This window comes from Aquarana catesbeiana, linkage group LG02 (genome assembly GCF_042186555.1).
Source record: "Aquarana catesbeiana isolate 2022-GZ linkage group LG02, ASM4218655v1, whole genome shotgun sequence".
Lineage (NCBI taxonomy): Eukaryota > Metazoa > Chordata > Amphibia > Anura > Ranidae > Aquarana > Aquarana catesbeiana.
Window position 1 is genome coordinate 13439971 of NC_133325.1, and position 17488 is coordinate 13457458.

Below are 17488 nucleotides of genomic sequence, written 5' to 3' on the forward strand. Positions count from 1 at the left end.
GTCTCCCTATGGAGTCGTCTACACAAGAAGCATGCCACAGAGATTCCATGCATTGATTCGGGATTCCCCCTCACTTCCTGTTGTGTCACCGGTGCAGGAAGTAGGAAGAACTGCCCTAATCGGAACATTCACAGCAGTTAATGAAAAGCCCTTCCCCCCACTCCATCCACACACACACAATGAAGACCTGTCATCCACTTCATGTTCTTCTTCTTCTCTTACCTGCAGTGAAGCCGACTAATTCTGGATAGACGGAGATGGAGGTGAGGAAGAGGAGGATCATTGTCTGTGTGTGTTCTCCGAATATTCTGTGGAGGAGGAAGATAAAACAAGTGAGCGACTCCGTCATCTCCCCGCAGACCTCACTACATACATCCCGTCACAAGGTTCCTGTGTAGTGTTTATATTACTCCTGCATGTGGTTTGGCTGGTAGCCCAAGCAGAGCATTACTTCTGCTGCCCTCAGTGTAATGTTGTCTCTCACTAACAAGCAAGAAGTCTGTTGTAGACTAGCAGATGGCTGGGTTTGTTCCAGGAATGGTCTGTCTGAGGCCAAATGTATCGTCTGATCTTAAGTCTCCAGAGGAAATCTACTGTAATGCTAAAAAAAAAAATTATACAGGGGTCTCAAAACTTCTCAGTCTCCAGCAGAATCCCTCTTTACATCAGTGTCCCCATCAGAGTTCCCCTTTACATCAGTGTCCCCATCAGAGTCCCCCCTACATCAGGGTTCCCATCAGAGTTCCCCATACATCAGGGTCCCCATCAGAGTCCCTCTTTACATCAGGGTCCCCATCAGAGTTGCCCTTATCAAGGACCCCATCAGAGTTCCCCTTTACATCAGGGTCCCCATCAGAGTTCCCCTTAACATCAGTGTCCCCGTCAGAGTTCCCCCTTACATCAGGGTCCCCATTAGAATCCCCCTTACATCAGGGTCCCCATTAGAATCCCCCTTACATCAGTGTCCCCATCAGAGTCCCCCTTAAATCAAGGACCCCATCAGAGTTCCCCTTTACATCAGTGTCCCCATCAGAGTCCCCCTTACATCAGGGTCCCCATTCGAGTTCCCCTTTATATCAGGGTCCCCATCAGAGTCCCTCTTCACATCAGGGTCCCCATCAGAGTCCCAATCAGAGTTCCCCTTTACATCAGGGTCCCCATCAGAGTTCCCCTCACATCAGGGTCCCCATCAGAGTTCCCCTTAACATCAGTGTCCCCATCAGAGTTCCCCCTTACATCAGAGTCCACATTAGAATCCCCCTTACATCAGGGTCCCCATCAGAGTCTCTCTTTACATCAGTGTTCCCATCAGAGTCCCCCTTACATCAAGGACCCCATCAGAGTTCCCCTTTACATCAAGGACCCAATCAGAGTTCCCCTTTACATCAGTGTCCCCATCAGAGTTCCCCTTACATCAGGGTCCCCATCAGAGTCCTTACATCAGGGTCCCCATCAGAGTCCCTCTTCACATCAGGGTCCCCATCAGAGTCCCTCTTCACATCAGGGTCCCCATCAGAGTCCCCCTTGCATCAGTGTCCCCATCAGAGTTCCCCTTTACATCAGGGTCCCCATCAGAGTCCCTCTTTACATCAGGGTCCCCATCAGAGATCCTCTTTACATCAGGGTCCCCATCAGAGTTCCCCTTACATCAAGGACCCCATCAGAGTTCCACTTACATCAAGGACCCAATCAGAGTTCCCCTTGCATCAGGGTCCCCATCAGAGTTCCCCTTTACATCAGGGTCCCCATCAGAGTCCCTCTTTACATCAGGGTCCCCATCAGAGTCCCCCTTACATCAAAGTCCCCATTAGAGTCCCCCTTACATCGAGGTCTCCATTAGAGTTCCCCTTTACATCAGGGTCCCCATCAGAGTTCCCCTTACATCAAGGACCCCATCAGAGTTCCACTTACATCAAGGACCCCATCAGAGTTCCCCTTGCATCAGGGTCCCCATCAGAGTTCCCCTTTACATCAGGGTCCCTATCAGAGTTCCCCTTACATCAGGGTCCCCATCAGAGTTCCCCTTACATCAGGGTCCCCATCTAGGAGCCTCCTTTACATCAGGGTCCTCATCAAAGTCCCTCTTTACATCAGGGTCCCAACCAGAGTTCCCTTAGATCGGGGTCCCCATCAGGAGTCCCCCATACATCAGGGTCCCCATCAGTGAGTTTCACAAGTGGTCTTCCAGTGTGTTGCTGTGTCTTTTGGGCTTGGTTCACACGAGGGCAGCTCCAAAGTCGTGTGATTTTCGGAGTGTGACTTCGATTGCGACTTTACACTTCCTGGCATCATTCAAGCTGCATTAAAGTCTCATCAAAAGGAGCGCGGGAACCTTTTCAAAGTCGCTGTGACTGTAAGTCACACAGATTGGAGCGGGTGCCATTGAAATCAATGGGCTGCGACTTGTCATGTGACTTTTTGTGCCCAACAAGCAGTATTTCTAGGAGCATATTTAAAAAAATAAAAAGAAGTGACTCTGAAATCCAGCAGTCACTGCAGATGAATCTTCCTGCTGCATGTGTTATAAATGTCGGGGACTGATTCACCACCGGTGGATGTTCGAAGAAAGGAACATTCACCGCCTTGTAAATAAGTGTTGAGTGTATTTTTTTTTTTCCATTAGGTCATAAGGAGATAATGGGAAATGAGACTATATCGCCATCTTCTGGCTGAATATAAGAATGTATCTGCAATATTTCACATTTTATCTTTTTGCTTTATAACTTTTTATAACATTATCTTTTGTTTTGTTTTTTCTTCAGATCATGGCTTGTAATATTACATACATATAGGGGGCAGACATGTTCGCTCATTGTGAAAACAGTGAAACACCGCACTAGAAAGAAGACACCAAAATGAAAATACGTGAAAAACTAAAAACAAGTGCTAATGCAAAAGCTGCAATCACAAGACTAATATCGGAATACAAACTATCCTCCAACTGTTACCCAAAATGTGTTGCGCTTCCCCCTTTAAAAATGATACAATGAATGCATGATACCAGCGCAAACAATAACAGTATACATAAACGTGCAAAAAATATTATAAAAAACATGCAAACTGTATGATAAAAAGTGTCAAAATCCAATGAAGGTAAAAGTGTCAGCAACGTTCCGTGTCTCCACCACCCCAAAAAAATGAAAGCCCCGCCCAGGTTGACGTCATCACGCATGTGGGCGGCGCTCCAGAGTTTTTCTATGCTGTGCAAATTTGTTTTACCCATCATTGTTTTATATTAAATGTTTATATTGCCGGATCACACTATGTGCCTGTCCTTCCCCCTTTTCCATGGGGTTTAACCACTTAAAAAACAAGGACTATTTTTCAAACTTATCGTTTACAAGTTAAAATCATTTTTTTTTGCTTGAAAATTACTTAGAACCCCCAAACATTATAAAAAATAAATAAATAATTCAGACACCCTAGAGAATAAAATGGCGGTCGTTGTAATACTTTATGTCACACCGTATTTGCGCAGCGGTCTTACAAGCGCAAGTTTTGGGGGAAAAAAAATACACTTTTTTGAATTAAAAATAAAATAGTAAAGTTAGCCTAAATTTTTTTTTTGTATATATTTTGAAAGATGATGTTACGCCGAGTAAATTGATACCCAACATGTCATGCTTCAAAATTGCGCCCGCTTGTGGAATGGCGGCAAACTTTGACCCTTAAAAAATCTCCATAGGCGACGTTTAAAACATTTCTACAGGTTACCAGTTTTGAGTTACAGAGGAGGTCTAGGGCTGGAATTATTGCTCTCGCTCTAACGATCACGGCGATACCTCACAGGTGTGGTTTGAACACCGTTTTCATATGCGGGCGCTGCTCACGTATGCGTTTGCTTCTTGCGCGCGAGCTCGGCGGGACGGGGCGCTTTAAAAAAAATGTTTTTCTTATATAGTTTAACTTTTGTAACTTTTAAACATCCCTTGAAATAGAAAAAAAAGCATGACAGGACCTCTTAAATATGAGATCTGGGGTCAAAAAAAACTCACATCTCATATTTACACTAAAATGCAATACAAAAAAAAATAAAATATCTTTTATCAAAAAAAAAAAAAATAAAATTCCCCTTTAAGACCATTTGGCAGAAGTGACGTTTGACGTCGCTTCCGTCATCCAATATTATGGAGCCAAGCGGGGGGGCCATACTGTATTTCCCTCACTAAGCTCAAGAAAGGACGCGCTCGTCTCCGCCACTACCGGTGGCTCCGGCAAGCGACGGAGACGACCGGAGCACGGCGGGAGGCGATCACCTCTCCCGCCGCCGATAAAAGTGATCTCACGGTGAATCCGCCACAGGGACCACTTTTACCTTAAAGAGGACTGCCCGCCATTGAAGAAAATACCGGGGCTATGGCAGCTATCTGCGTCCATGACCCCGGTATTCTACGCCAAAGTACCGACATATACCGTCAGCGGCTGGTCCATAAGTGGTTAAAATATATTGCCGAGGAGGTGATATTTCCTTAAGGAGTACGGTGGGTGATGAGGTGGATCCTCAGGATGTTCCATATGTGCTTATGACTTCAACTAAAGGTCTTAAGCCTCGTACACATGATCGGATTTTCTGCAGACAAAATCTTGGACCTTTATCTGAAGGCGTGTGCCTGGATTTTGTCTTGCATAGAAACGGCAAGGAATTGTCGGCCAACAAACACGAACGTAGTGACGTACTACGAGCCGAAAAACGAGGAAGTTCAATTGTCAGGCACCACCCTTTGGGCTCCTTCTGCTAATTTCGTGTTAGTAGAAGTTTGGCGAGTGTTGATTCGCGCTTTTCATTTTGCGCTTTTCATTTCGTGCTTTTCAGTTCGTTTCTGAACAGACGTTCGTCAACCAGCCATGTTGCGGAATCGGAGGAGATAACGCGTTATTTATTATTGGCCTTGGAGTTATTGCTTTGACTCAAGTCCAGTCCAGGAACAGGAGGAGGAGGAGTTCTTGGACCAAAAATTGGTTGCTTTACTAATAGTGACCAATTCTGTCATATGCCTTTGCTGCGGGAGCTCCAGGAGAATAATCCGGATGATTTTCGGAATTATCTCCAGATGACGGACCCCCTGCTTTCACCAACTCTTGGCATTGTTGACCCCCTATATTAAGAAGGCAGGATACATGCATTAGGCTTTTATTTTATTTTTTAGTTGAATAATAATAATTTGATTTGTTATGTTTTTGGATGCATAGAATGTACTTTTTGGTTAAGTTCTATTGGCAGATAGCATGTCTAATTTTATTTGTTTTCTTTTTTTAATGTGCCCCTGGAAGACGCAAACTTATTGCGAAATGCAGCGTAGGGCTGAGCGGCTTCATCGCGCCACCTCCCACTGTCGCTGTATACCCAGCAGGACGGGCTACCTGTGGCCATCCGGCCGGTGCCACGGGTTGTTCTTTTATTGATGACGATTTTATACCTACATGTGAGTGTTATATGTTTTTTTACTTTAATAAACCACCTTTGATTTTACACTATGGGAGCCCTCCCTTTTTCTTTTCCTATGATGACTACATAATGCTGAGAGCTGAGTCTCCTGGGATTCGTCCATTTCCATCACAGTCTTTGACGCCCTTCCAAGTTCCATCCTCATTCGTGGGAGTTCCAGACTAGTAGGATTTCAATGCCCAGTTAGACCCTCTGTAACGGGGGGTCATGGGGTTCCGGTAAGTGGCCAGGCTCCCCTTTCTTTTGGTGGTGGACCCACACATCTATGATTCTACCTAATTTTGAATCACCTAGGACTGTACATCACTTTTTGGGTTTCTCCCATATGGACCTTTATGAATTATTTTCTCTTTCATACATTACCCATGGATTTTATTTGAAGCTTTGATTGCACTGTTTGTACTATTGCACTGTCTACTAGAGAGATTTATGTGTTCCCGTTACAATTTTTCACATTGTACATGGTACAGTTTGGCACAATATTATATTTTATTTATGTATACACCGCACTGTGCGGCACTCTTCAGTCACATATTTATTTATTTGCTAAGCGCGAGTCCACATTTTTTTCTTTCGCATTTTTTGTTGTGTTTGTGTCACAATTTAGGACATCACAGCTTTATGTCATTTATTTTGTAGAAATTCGAAGCGCAATTATTTATAATTTTTTTTCTTTTTTTAATGCACATTAAAAAAATTGTGAAGAATAATACTTGGCTGTGTGTTTTACTTCAAATGACAGTTTGGGAGTCGGCAGTTACATTTAAAAAAATACAATGTAAAATTGACAAGGGACCCCAACATAGTTGTATCTTTGATCTTAAAAACTACGGGATAATGATATTGTGGTAACTTGCCCAAATAAAAAAAAAGCATAATAATATTATTCTTGATATCACTAAAAAAAAAGCCTTTGAAAATCTGTTTGCAATAACTCCATCAGTATCACCAGCAAAGCAGCTTCATTATTATCCCATTAAAGAAGAAGAGAATTGTGCGCTGCATTTCCAGATTTCATGATTTGCCGCGAATGTTAATTCTCCATTATGAACGCTAGTTTACAAGACTGATTGCTTCCGGCTCGTCCTTGCTTCCGAGCATGCGTGTTTGTACTTTGGACTTGTGTACACACGCTTGGAAAATCCGACAACAGACATTTGTCCGCGGAAAATTTTAAAGCCTGCCATCCAACATTTGTCCGTGGAAAATCCAACAACAATTGTCCGATGGAGCGTACAAAACGGTCGGAATTTCCGCCAACAACCTGTCATCACACATTTCCCGTCGGAAAATCCCATCGTGTGTACGAGGCTTTCGGCTTCTCGTAAGAGGCTGATTTTATGTGGTGGTGGAGACACTAAGGGCTCATTTACACTTTCTTCACTACACTGCGCCTGTCCCACATTGTGTTCGCTTCGAAAACAATACCTCGTGCTGCTTTCTTGGCGCTTCAAAGTGTCTCCAAAGCCTCCATAGAAGTCTATGACAACGCTCGCTAATTGCACCTGCAGCTTTTGTTCAGCGTTAGCTTCACTTTGTTTTGGAAGTATTGCGGGTACAAGATATCCCAGGATGCACTGGGAAACCAATAAGGGAGCCGTAAAGAGGTCATCAGCAATCGCTTCCGGTTCATGTTTACATATTCTGGAGGTGTCTGGTGTAGACATCACATCTGGTGCGCAGTGTGGAGCAGCAGGAAGGGGAGTGGGGTCCGCACTTAAGCGGAGCAACTTGCAGACGGCACACATGGTGTGTAACATAGGAATGCTATATAGTGGAAGGTTAGATGGGACAAGAGAAAGAGGACTGAGCGGCAGAGGATCAGCAGAGATGGGGAACAGGAGCTGGAGAAACTAGCAATGTCACACGTGGTGTGCAGTGTGGGAACAATATAGCAGGAGGTGAGCAGGAACCATGGAGAGAGAGGAGGATCAGCAAACCAGAGGATCAGCTGAGCGGGGGATCAGCAGAGCTGGGGGTTACTACTGAGCAGGGGATCAGCAGAGCTGGAGGTTACTACTGAGCGGGGGATCAGCAGAGCTGGAGCTTACTACTGAGCAGGCGATCAGCAGAGCTGGAGGTAACTACTGAGCGGGGAATCAGCAGAGCTGGAGGTTACTACTGAGCAGGGGATCAGCAGAGCTGGAGGTTACTACTGAGCGGGGGATCAGCAGAGCTGGAGGTTACTACTGAGCGGGGGATCAGCAGAGCTGGAGGTTACTACTGAGCGGGGGATCAGCAGAGCTGGAGGTTACTACTGAGCGGGGGATCAGCAGAGCTGGAGGTCACTACTGATCCAGGCATTAGCAGAGCTGGGGGTTACTACTGAGTGAGGGATCAGCAGAGCTGGAGGTTACTACTAAGCAGGGGATCACTAGAGCTGGAGGCCACTACTGAGTGAGGGATCAGCAGAGCTGGGTGTTACTACTGAGCGAGGGATCAGCAGAGCTGAGTGTTACTACTGAGCGAGGGATCAGCAGAGCTGGAGGTTACTACTGAGCGAGGGATCAGCAGAGCTGGAGGTTACTACTGAGCGAGGGATCAGCAGAGCTGAGTGTTACTACTGAGCGAGGGATCAACAGAGCTGGAGGTTACTACTGATCCAGGGATTAGCAGAGCTGGAGGTTACTACTGATCCAGGGATTAGCAGAGCTGGAGGTTACTACTGATCCAGGGATTAGCAGAGCTGGAGGTTACTACTGATCCAGGAATTAGCAAAGCTGGAGGTTACTACTGATCCAGGAAATAGCAGAGCTGGGGGTTACTACTGAGTGAGGGATCAGCAGAGCTGGAGGTTACTATTGAGCGAGGGATCAGCAGAGCTGGAGGTTACTACTGAGCAGGGGATCAGCATAACCGGAGGTTACTACTGAGCGGGGGATCAGCAGAGCTGGAGGTTACTACTGAGCAGGGGATCAGCAGAGCTGGGTGTTACTACTGAGCAGGGGATCAGCATAGCTGGAGGTTACTACTGATCCAGGGATTAGCAGAGCTGGAGGTTACTACTGATCCAAGGATTAGCAGAGCTGGAGGTTACTACTGATCCAGGGATTAGCAGAGCTGGAGGTTACTACTGATCCAGGAAATAGCAGAGCTGGGGGTTACTACTGAGTGAGGGATCAGCAGAGCTGGAGGTTACTATTGAGCGAGGGATCAGCAGAGCTGGAGGTTACTACTGAGCAGGGGATCAGCAGAGCTGGAGGTTACTACTGAGCGGGGGATCAGCAGAGCTGGAGGTTACTACTGAGCAGGGGATCAGCAGAGCTAGGTGTTACTACTGAGCAGGGGATCAGCAGAGCTGGAGGTTACTACTGAGCGAGGGATCAGCAGAGCTGGAGGTTACCACTGAGTGAGGGATCAGCAGAGCTGGAGGTTACTACTGAGTGAGGGGAGGGATCAGCAAAGCTGGGTGTTACTACTGAGCGAGGGATCAGCAGAGCTGAGTGTTACTACTGAGCAAGGGATCAGCAGAGCTGGAGGTTACTACTGAGCGAGGGATCAGCAGAGCTGGAGGTTATTACTGATCCAGGGATTAGCAGAGCTGGAGGTTACTACTGATCCAGGGATTAGCAGAGCTGGAGGTTACTACTGATCCAGGGATTAGCAGAGCTGGAGGTTACTACTGAGCGAGGGATCAGCAGAGCTGGAGGTTACTACTGAGCGAGGGATCAGCAGAGCTGGAGGTTACTACTGAGCGAGGGATCAGCAGAGCTGAGTGTTACTACTGAGCGAGGGATCAACAGAGCTGGAGGTTACTACTGATCCAGGGATTAGCAGAGCTGGGGGTTACTACTGAGTGAGGGATCAGCAGAGCTGGAGGTTACTACTGAGCAGGGGATCACTAGAGCTGGAGGTCACTACTGAGCGGGGGATCAGCGGAGCTGGAGGTCACTACTGGGCGGGGGATCAGCAGAGCTGGAGGTCATTACTGAGTGAGGGATCAGCAGAGCTGGAGGTTACTACTGAGCGGGGGATCAGCAGAGCTGGAGGTATTACTGAGCAGAGACATCTGCTGAATGAGGGTAATAAGCTGGGGATCTGTTGCACAGGGGTGCTAATGAGCTGGGGTTCTACTGGGCCCCTTTAAAATGAATGAACGCACAGGGCATTTGCCAAGCTTTATTAAAGCTTCAAAAATGCATGTTGAAGCGTTAGGCGATTTAACCACTTACGGACCCCCGCACGCCGATATATGTCTTAACATTGACGGGGGATATCGTTGTTACGGCAGCAGCTAGCTGCCATAACCCCGGTATCCTCATGTTCGGCCGGCGGTCTGGTTTCTGATAATAGTGGTCTCTGCAGCAGATTTGCCGCAAGATCACTTTTATCGGCGGCGGGAGAGGGCCCCCCCTCCCGCCGCTTACCGGTGCCCTCCGCCCCTTACCGGGTCTGTCGGCAGCAGTTTTTTTTTCATTATTTTTTTAAATGACCAATTTTTTTTTGCATGTTAATGTAAATTTGAGATCTGAGGTCTTTTTGACCCCAGATCTCATATTTAAGAGTTCCTGTCATGCTTTTTTCTATTACAAGGGATGTTTACATTCCTTGTAATAGGAATAAAAGTGACACCATTTTTTTTTTAATTTAAAAATAAAAAATTAAAGGTAAAATAAATAAGAAAAATAAAAAAATTTTAAACGCGCCCTGTCCCGCCGAGCTCGTGTGCAGAAGCGAACGCATACTTGAGTAGCGCCTGCATATGAAAACAGTGTTCAAACCACACATGTGAGGTATCGCCGCAATTGGTAGAGCGAGAGCAATAATTCTAGTCCTAGACCTCCTCCGTAACTCAAAACATGCAACCTGTAGAATTTTTTAAACTTCGCCTATGGAGATTTTTAAGGGTAAAAGTTTGTCTCCATTCCACGAGCGGGTGCAATTTTGAAGCATGACATTTTGGGTATCAATGTACTCGGCGTAACATTATCTTTCACAATATATAAAAAAAAAATTGGGCTAACTTTACTGTTGTCTTATTTTTTAATTCAAAAAAAGTGTTTTGTTTCCAAAAAAAGTGCGCTTGTAAGACCGCTGCGCAAATACGGTGTGAAACAAAGTATTGCAACGACCGTCATTTTATTCTTTAGGGTGTCTGAAAAAATCATTTATAATGTTTGGGGGGTTCTAAGTAATTTTCTAGCAAAAAAAACTGTTTTTAACTTGTAATGGACAAATCTCAAAAAGAGGCTCGGTCCTTAAGTGGTTAATGTGTGTTAAAACCAAAACAAGTGTAAATGAGCCCTTAAAAGGTGTCACGTGTGAAAGTTGCTGACTCACTTACATTTATTGGATATGGACTTTTTTGTATAGTTTTTGTTGATCACACCGTTTATTACACTATTTTTGCACACTCATGCATTCATTGTATCATTTAAAAGGGAAGTGTAACACATTTTGGATTGTATTTGCTCATTACATATGGGGGGTTCTACTTCCTGGCGGTATCTGGCCAACCCACTCATCTCACTGCAATTCTATCATCCAGGGTTCCCGGGTCTGTACACCTGCTGTGCCCATTATGAGGGGTTCCCACCATCCCCGTGCTGAGTTCCCGGGTCTGTACACCTGCTGTGTCCATTATGAGGGGTTCCCACCATCCCTGTGCTAAGTTCCCGGGTCTCCACACCTGCTTTGCCCATTATGAGAAGTTCCCACCATCCCTGTGCTAAGTTCCCGGGTCTCCGCACCTGATGAGCCCTTTCTGAGGGGTTTCCACCATCCTTGTGCTGAGTTCCCAGGTCTGTACACCTGCTGTGCCCATTATGAGGGGTTCCCACCATCCCTGTGCTGAGTTCCCGGGTCTGTACACCTGCTGTGCCCATTATGAGGGGTTCTCACCATCCCTGTGCTAAGTTCCCGGGTCTCCACACCTGCTTTGCCCATTATGAGAGGTTCCCACCATCCCTGTGCTAAGTTCCCGGGTCTCCGCACCTGCTGAGCCCTTTCTAAGGGGTTTCCACCATCCTTGTGCTGAGTTCCCAGGTCTGTACACCTGATGTGCCCATTATGAGGGGTTCCCATCATCCCTGTGCTGAGTTCTCAGGTCGCCACACCTGCTGTGCCCATAGTTAGGGGTTCCCACCAACCCTACTAAAACTTTAACATTTTATATAATAGAGAATCCATCAGAGGGAGCTGGAATATAAATAGGTCGGTGAGGTCACCTCAAGGGGGAGGAAAATAAACACAGACAGGCGGCAACATCTAAAGGTCTAATGGTGGAAGAGTGTGGAGAATTATGGCATTACCATAGGAGTACCCAAGACACGTAGGAAGTCATGGACTGTTTTCACCCACAAAGCTCTGCCGATAACTAACTAGGAAGTTATTATATACCCGGGGAGAAAATGTAATAAACATTATTATTTTATTCTAAACCATTCGAGTCACCACTCTTCATTTATTATAGAGCAGCTGGAAGGGACCTTAGAAGGTAAGACGACATCTTTTTATGACGAAACGCATAGGGCGGAGCTAGCACTGACATCATTGTGAATGCTCTGTAGAGTGGTGCTTGTGCGTTTCTATTTTATCCTCTCTTTTTTTCTGCACATTATGGTCACAGATTTATATGGACTTTTAATTGATTAGCACATTGGTCACATTTATAGTTTTTGATTTGTCTATTGTTATTAGGTGTTGATTCTCACTAATGATAGCATAACAAAAAAAAAAAACATTTTATTTAATAAAAGTGACACTTCAGAATACGCTGACACATGGCAGGTGCATTTAGTGATTACTTGCTTAAATAAACTTCAAACAATGTAACAAAGATGGAGAAGTTCCTATTAACTTTGCGCAGCCGTGCTGTAAGGTGGCAGATTGGCTGCTCCCAGCAAACACACTGACTGCCCACCGGGACACAGATTAGCACATTGGGTGGAGAAGTTGGATCCTCTCCAGATAGTACAGTAGATGTAATGTGTAGAACTGGTTGTGGAATGTGGTGTCTGCAGGGTGTGCCGTGTACAGATGTGCGGAGAGTTTCTACATTTACTATCTCAGTCCTGTGTGCCGAACTCTGTACACAATGTGTATGGTGTCACCCACCCAGACTCACCGACACGCAGGCCTCGAGTGTCAGCTGTGCGGCCCACCACGCCTCGTTCTCCCTGGGGATGGCGGTACAGGGGGAGGGGGGGTCCCGGTGCGGATCAGTTGAAGAGTTTTCTGAGTTAAAGTTTCGTCTTCCTGTATGAGAGAGAAGAGGAAGCCAATCAGAGGGAAGTGTCAGCAAAACCTCCGACTACGACACGCCGATTAACCCTTCCACTGCTAGTGGAGTGTCACACATCGCTCTGCCCCCCCCCCCCCCCAGGATTAACCCTTCCACTGCTAGAGGAGTGTCACACATCACTCTGCCCCCCCCCAGGATTAACCCTTCCACTGCTGAACGAGTGTCACACATAACTCTATCATGCATTAATTGTATCATTTAAAAGGGAAGCGTAACACATTTTGGATTGTATTTGCTCATTACATCATCTCATTGCAATTCTACCATCCAGGATTCCCAGGTCTGTACACCTGCTGTGCCCATTATGAGGAGTTCCCACCATCCCTATGTTGAGTTCCCGGGTCTGTACATCTGCTGTGCCCATTATGAGGGGTTCCTGCCATCCCTGTGCTGCGTTGCCGGGTCTGTACACCTGTTGTGTCCATTATGAGGGGGTTCCCATCATCCCTGTGCTGAGTTCTCAGGTCGCCACACCTGATGTGCCAATAGTTAGGGGTTCCCACCAACCCTACTAAAACTTTAACATTTTATATAATAGAGAATCCATCAGAGGGAGCTGGAATATAAATAGGTCGGTGTGAGGTCACCTCAAGGGGGAGGAAAATAAACACGGACGGGCGGCAACACCTAAAGGTCTAATGGTGGAAGAGTGTTGAGAATTATATGGCATTACCATAGGAGCACCCAAGACACGTAGGAAGTCATGGACTGTTTCCACCCACAAAGCTCTGCCGATAACTAAAACTGACCCTATCTTTTATGACGAAACACATAGGGTGGAGCTAGCACTGACATCATTGTGAATGCTCCGTAGAGTGGTGCTTGTGCGTTTCCCTTTTATTCTCTCTTTTATTCTGCACATTATGGTCACGGATTTATATGGACTTTTAATTGATTAGCACATTGGTCACATTTATAGTTATTGTTTTGTGTACTGTTATTAGGTGTTGATTCTCACTAATGATAATGCATAACAAAAAAAAAAAAATTTATTCAACCTCCCCGGCGGTACGATTATGTTGGATTTTAGGTGCTGAAAGCGGTACAATTATTTTGCATGGAAATTTGGCGTTTTTTATTGTAGGCCTGTAATTCTTAGCAATAACACACTTATATCTGTCCAAACCAGTCTAGTAGACATCTCGGGTGTGATAAAGTTTGAAACACAAAATCATAAATTATAATATAATAAATAATTATAAATAATTATACCAAATAATAATATAATATAAAATATTCAATAATGTAATCAAATCAAAAACACTGAAATTTGCTCAGTTGCAGAATTGTCGCTGTCATTACTTTTCAGTATTTGATGACGGATCTCCCCACAAATCACTATCGCTCAATTCTGCGAGTGATTCTAATTTATTATTGCTGTTTTCCAGCTGGTCTAAAACCACTTTTGATGTAAAGGGACGGTTTTGGTTGCTATGAACAATCTCCAGTTTCCAGGCAGAAAGAACAGTTTTTATAATATAAAACTGCATAAAGGGCACTGGAGAAACCACTAGGGACAAAAGGAGGGGAAATAATTACATACAGTAATGTAATCTGTAAGATTATTATGTATTGTGTGTGTTTCACTTTTTGAATTTGGCGCCGTTCTCCGTCCCCGTGCGTCGCAACGCTTGCAGGGAACGGAGCCCGGCTCCACAATAGATCGAGCGGAGGACGAGCCACTCACACTGCGGGGAGACATCGCAGGATCCAGGGAACGAGGTAAGTAACCTCTTCCTGGATGCTGCGATGCGATCCCGAGTCTGGCACGGGGTTACCGCTCTTGATACTAAAATTCCACCCTGAGCCACACTCGGGAATACCGCCAGGGAGGTTAATAATATATATATGGCACATGGCGTGTGGCTATAGCGATTATTTGCTTTAATAAACTGGAAACAATGTAAAAAAGATGGAGAAGTTCCTATAAACTTTGCGCAGCTGTGCTGTAAGGTGGCAGATTGGCTGCTCCCAGCAAACACACTGACTGCCCCCAGGACACAGGCTTGCTTGCTGGCTTTCGGGACACAGGCTGGCTTGCTGGCTCTTGGGACAAAGGCTGGCTTGCTGGCTCTAAGGACACAGGCTGTCTTGCTGGCTCTCGGGACACAGACTGGCTTGCTGGCTCTCGGGACACAGACTGGCTTGCTGGCTCTCGGGACACAGGTTGGTTGGTTTGCTGGCTCTCGGGACACAGGCTGGCTGGCTTGCTCGCTCTCATGACACAGGCTAGCTTGCTGGCTCTCGGGACACAGGCTGGCTGGCCCTCAGGACACAGTCTGGTTGGCTTGCTGGCTCTCAGGACAAAGACTGGCTTGCTAGCTCTCGGGACACAGGCTGGCTTGCTCGCTCTCGGGACACAGGCTGGCTGGCTTGCTTGCTCTCGGGACACAGGCTGGCTTGCTGGCTCTCGGGACACAGGCTAGCTTGCTAGCTCTCGGGACACAGGTTGGCTCGCTCTCGGGACACAGGCTAGCTTGCTGGCTCTTGAGACACAGGCTGGCTTGCTGGCTCTCGGGACACAGGCTAGCTTTCTAGCTCTCAGGGCACAGGTTGGCTCGCGCTCAGGACACAGGCTAGCTTGCTGGCTCTTGAGACACAGGCTGGCTTGCTGGCTCTCGGGACACAGGCTAGCTTTCTAGCTCTCAGTACACAGGTTGGCTCGCTCTCAGGACACAGGCTAGCTTGCTGGCTCTTGGGACACAGGCTGGCTTGCTGGCTCTCGGGACACAGGCTGGCTTGCTGGCTCTCGGGACACAGGCTGGTTGGCTTGCTGGCTCTCAGGACACAGGCTGGTTGGTTTGCTGGCTCTCGGGACACAGGCTGGTTGGCTTGCTGGCTCTCGGGGCACAGGCTGGTTGGCTTGCTGGCTCTCGGGACACAGGCGGGTTGCTAGCTCTCGGGACACAGGATAGCTTGCTGGCTCTCGGGACACAGCATAGCTTGCTGGCTCTCGGGACAAAGGCTGTCTTGCTGGCTCTAAGGACACAGGCTGGCTTGCTAGCTCTCGGGACACAGGCTGGCTTGCTTGTTCTCGGGACAAAGGCTGGCTTGCTCGCTCTCGGGACACAGGCTGGCTTGCTGGCTCTCAGGACACAGGCTGGCTTGCTGGCTCTTGGGACACAGGCTGGTTGGCTTGCTGGATCTCGGGACACAGGCTGGCTGGCTTGATCGCTCTCGGGACACAGGCTAGCTTGCTCGCTCTCGGGACACAGGCTGGCTTGCTGGCTCTTGGGACAAAGGCTGGTTGGCTTGCTGGATCTCGGGACACAGGCTGGCTTGCTTGTTCTCGGGACAAAGGCTGGCTTGCTCGCTCTCGGGACACAGGCTGGCTTGCTGGCTCTCAGGACACAGGCTGGCTTGCTGGCTCTTGGTACACAGGCTGGTTGGCTTGCTGGATCTCGGGACACAGGCTGGCTGGCTTGCTCGCTCTCGGGACACAGGCTAGCTTGCTCGCTCTCGGGACACAGGCTGGCTTGCTGGCTCTTGGGACACAGGCTGGTTGGCTTGCTGGATCTCGGGACACAGGCTGGCTGGCTTGCTCGCTTTCAGGACACAGGCTAGCTTGCTGGCTCTCGGGACACAGGCTGGCTGGCCCTCAGGACACAGTCTGGTTGGCTTACTGGCCCTCAGGACAAAGACTGGCTTGCTAGCTCTCGGGACACAGGCTGGCTTGCTGGCTCTCGGGACATAGGCTGGCTTGCTGGCTCTCAGGACACACGCTGGCCTACTGGCTCTCAGGACACACGCTGGCTTGCTGGCTCTTGGGACACAGGCTGGCTTGCTAGCTCTTGGGACACAGGATAGCTTGCTGGCTCTCGGGACAAAGGCTGTCTTGCTGGCTCTAAGGACACAGGCTGGCTTGCTGGCTCTCGGGACACAGGCTGGCTTGCTTGTTCTCGGGACAAAGGCTGGCTTGCTCGCTCTCAGGACACAGGCTGGCTTGCTGGCTCTCAGGACACAGGCTGGCTTGCTGGCTATTGGGACACAGGCTGGTTGGCTTGCTGGATCTCAGGACACAGGCTGGCTGGCTTGATCGCTCTCGGGACACAGGCTAGCTTGCTCGCTCTCGGGACACAGGCTGGCTTGCTGGCTCTTTGGACAAAGGCTGGTTGGCTTGCTGGATCTCGGGACACAGGCTGGCTTGCTTGTTCTCGGGACAAAGGCTGGCTTGCTCGCTCTCGGGACACAGGCTGGCTTGCTGGCTCTCAGGACACAGGCTGGCTTGCTGGCTCTTGGTACACAGGCTGGTTGGCTTGCTGGATCTCGGGACACAGGCTGGCTGGCTTGCTCGCTCTCGGGACACAGGCTAGCTTGCTCGCTCTCGGGACACAGGCTGGCTTGCTGGCTCTTGGGACACAGGCTGGTTGGCTTGCTGGATCTCGGGACACAGGCTGGCTGGCTTGCTCGCTTTCGGGACACAGGCTAGCTTGCTGGCTCTCGGGACACAGGCTGGCTGGCCCTCAGGACACAGTCTGGTTGGCTTACTGGCCCTCAGGACAAAGACTGGCTTGCTAGCTCTCGGGACACAGGCTGGCTTGCTGGCTCTCGGGACATAGGCTGGCTTGCTGGCTCTCAGGACACACGCTGGCTTGCTGGCTCTCAGGACACAGGCTGGCTTGCTGGCTCTTGGGACACAGGCTGGCTTGCTAGCTCTTGGGACACAGGATAGCATGCTGGCTCTTGGGAAAAAGGCTGGCTTGCTCGCTCTAAGGACACAGGCTGGCTTGCTGGCTCTCGGGACACAGGCTGGCTTGCTGGCTCTCAGGACAAAGACTGGCTTGCTGGCTCTCAGGACA

At 48.1% G+C, this 17488-nt stretch overlaps 1 protein-coding gene across 5 annotated transcripts in view; it reads right to left on the reverse strand.

The window, feature by feature from the left end:
• The window catches only part of LOC141126650 (ecto-ADP-ribosyltransferase 5-like), a 51716-nt gene that overhangs the window by 23186 nt on the left and 11042 nt on the right, over positions 1 to 17488 (reverse strand). For 2 of the 5 annotated variants that reach the window (XM_073612591.1, XM_073612592.1), the window contains exon 3: positions 223 to 308. In XM_073612591.1, the coding sequence (XP_073468692.1) occupies positions 223 to 308 (86 nt within the window). Of the gene's footprint in view, positions 1 to 222; positions 309 to 4413; positions 5059 to 12502; positions 12644 to 17488 lie in introns of those variants that run through there. The other 3 variants (XM_073612594.1, XM_073612593.1, XM_073612595.1) reach the window with 3 other exon arrangements.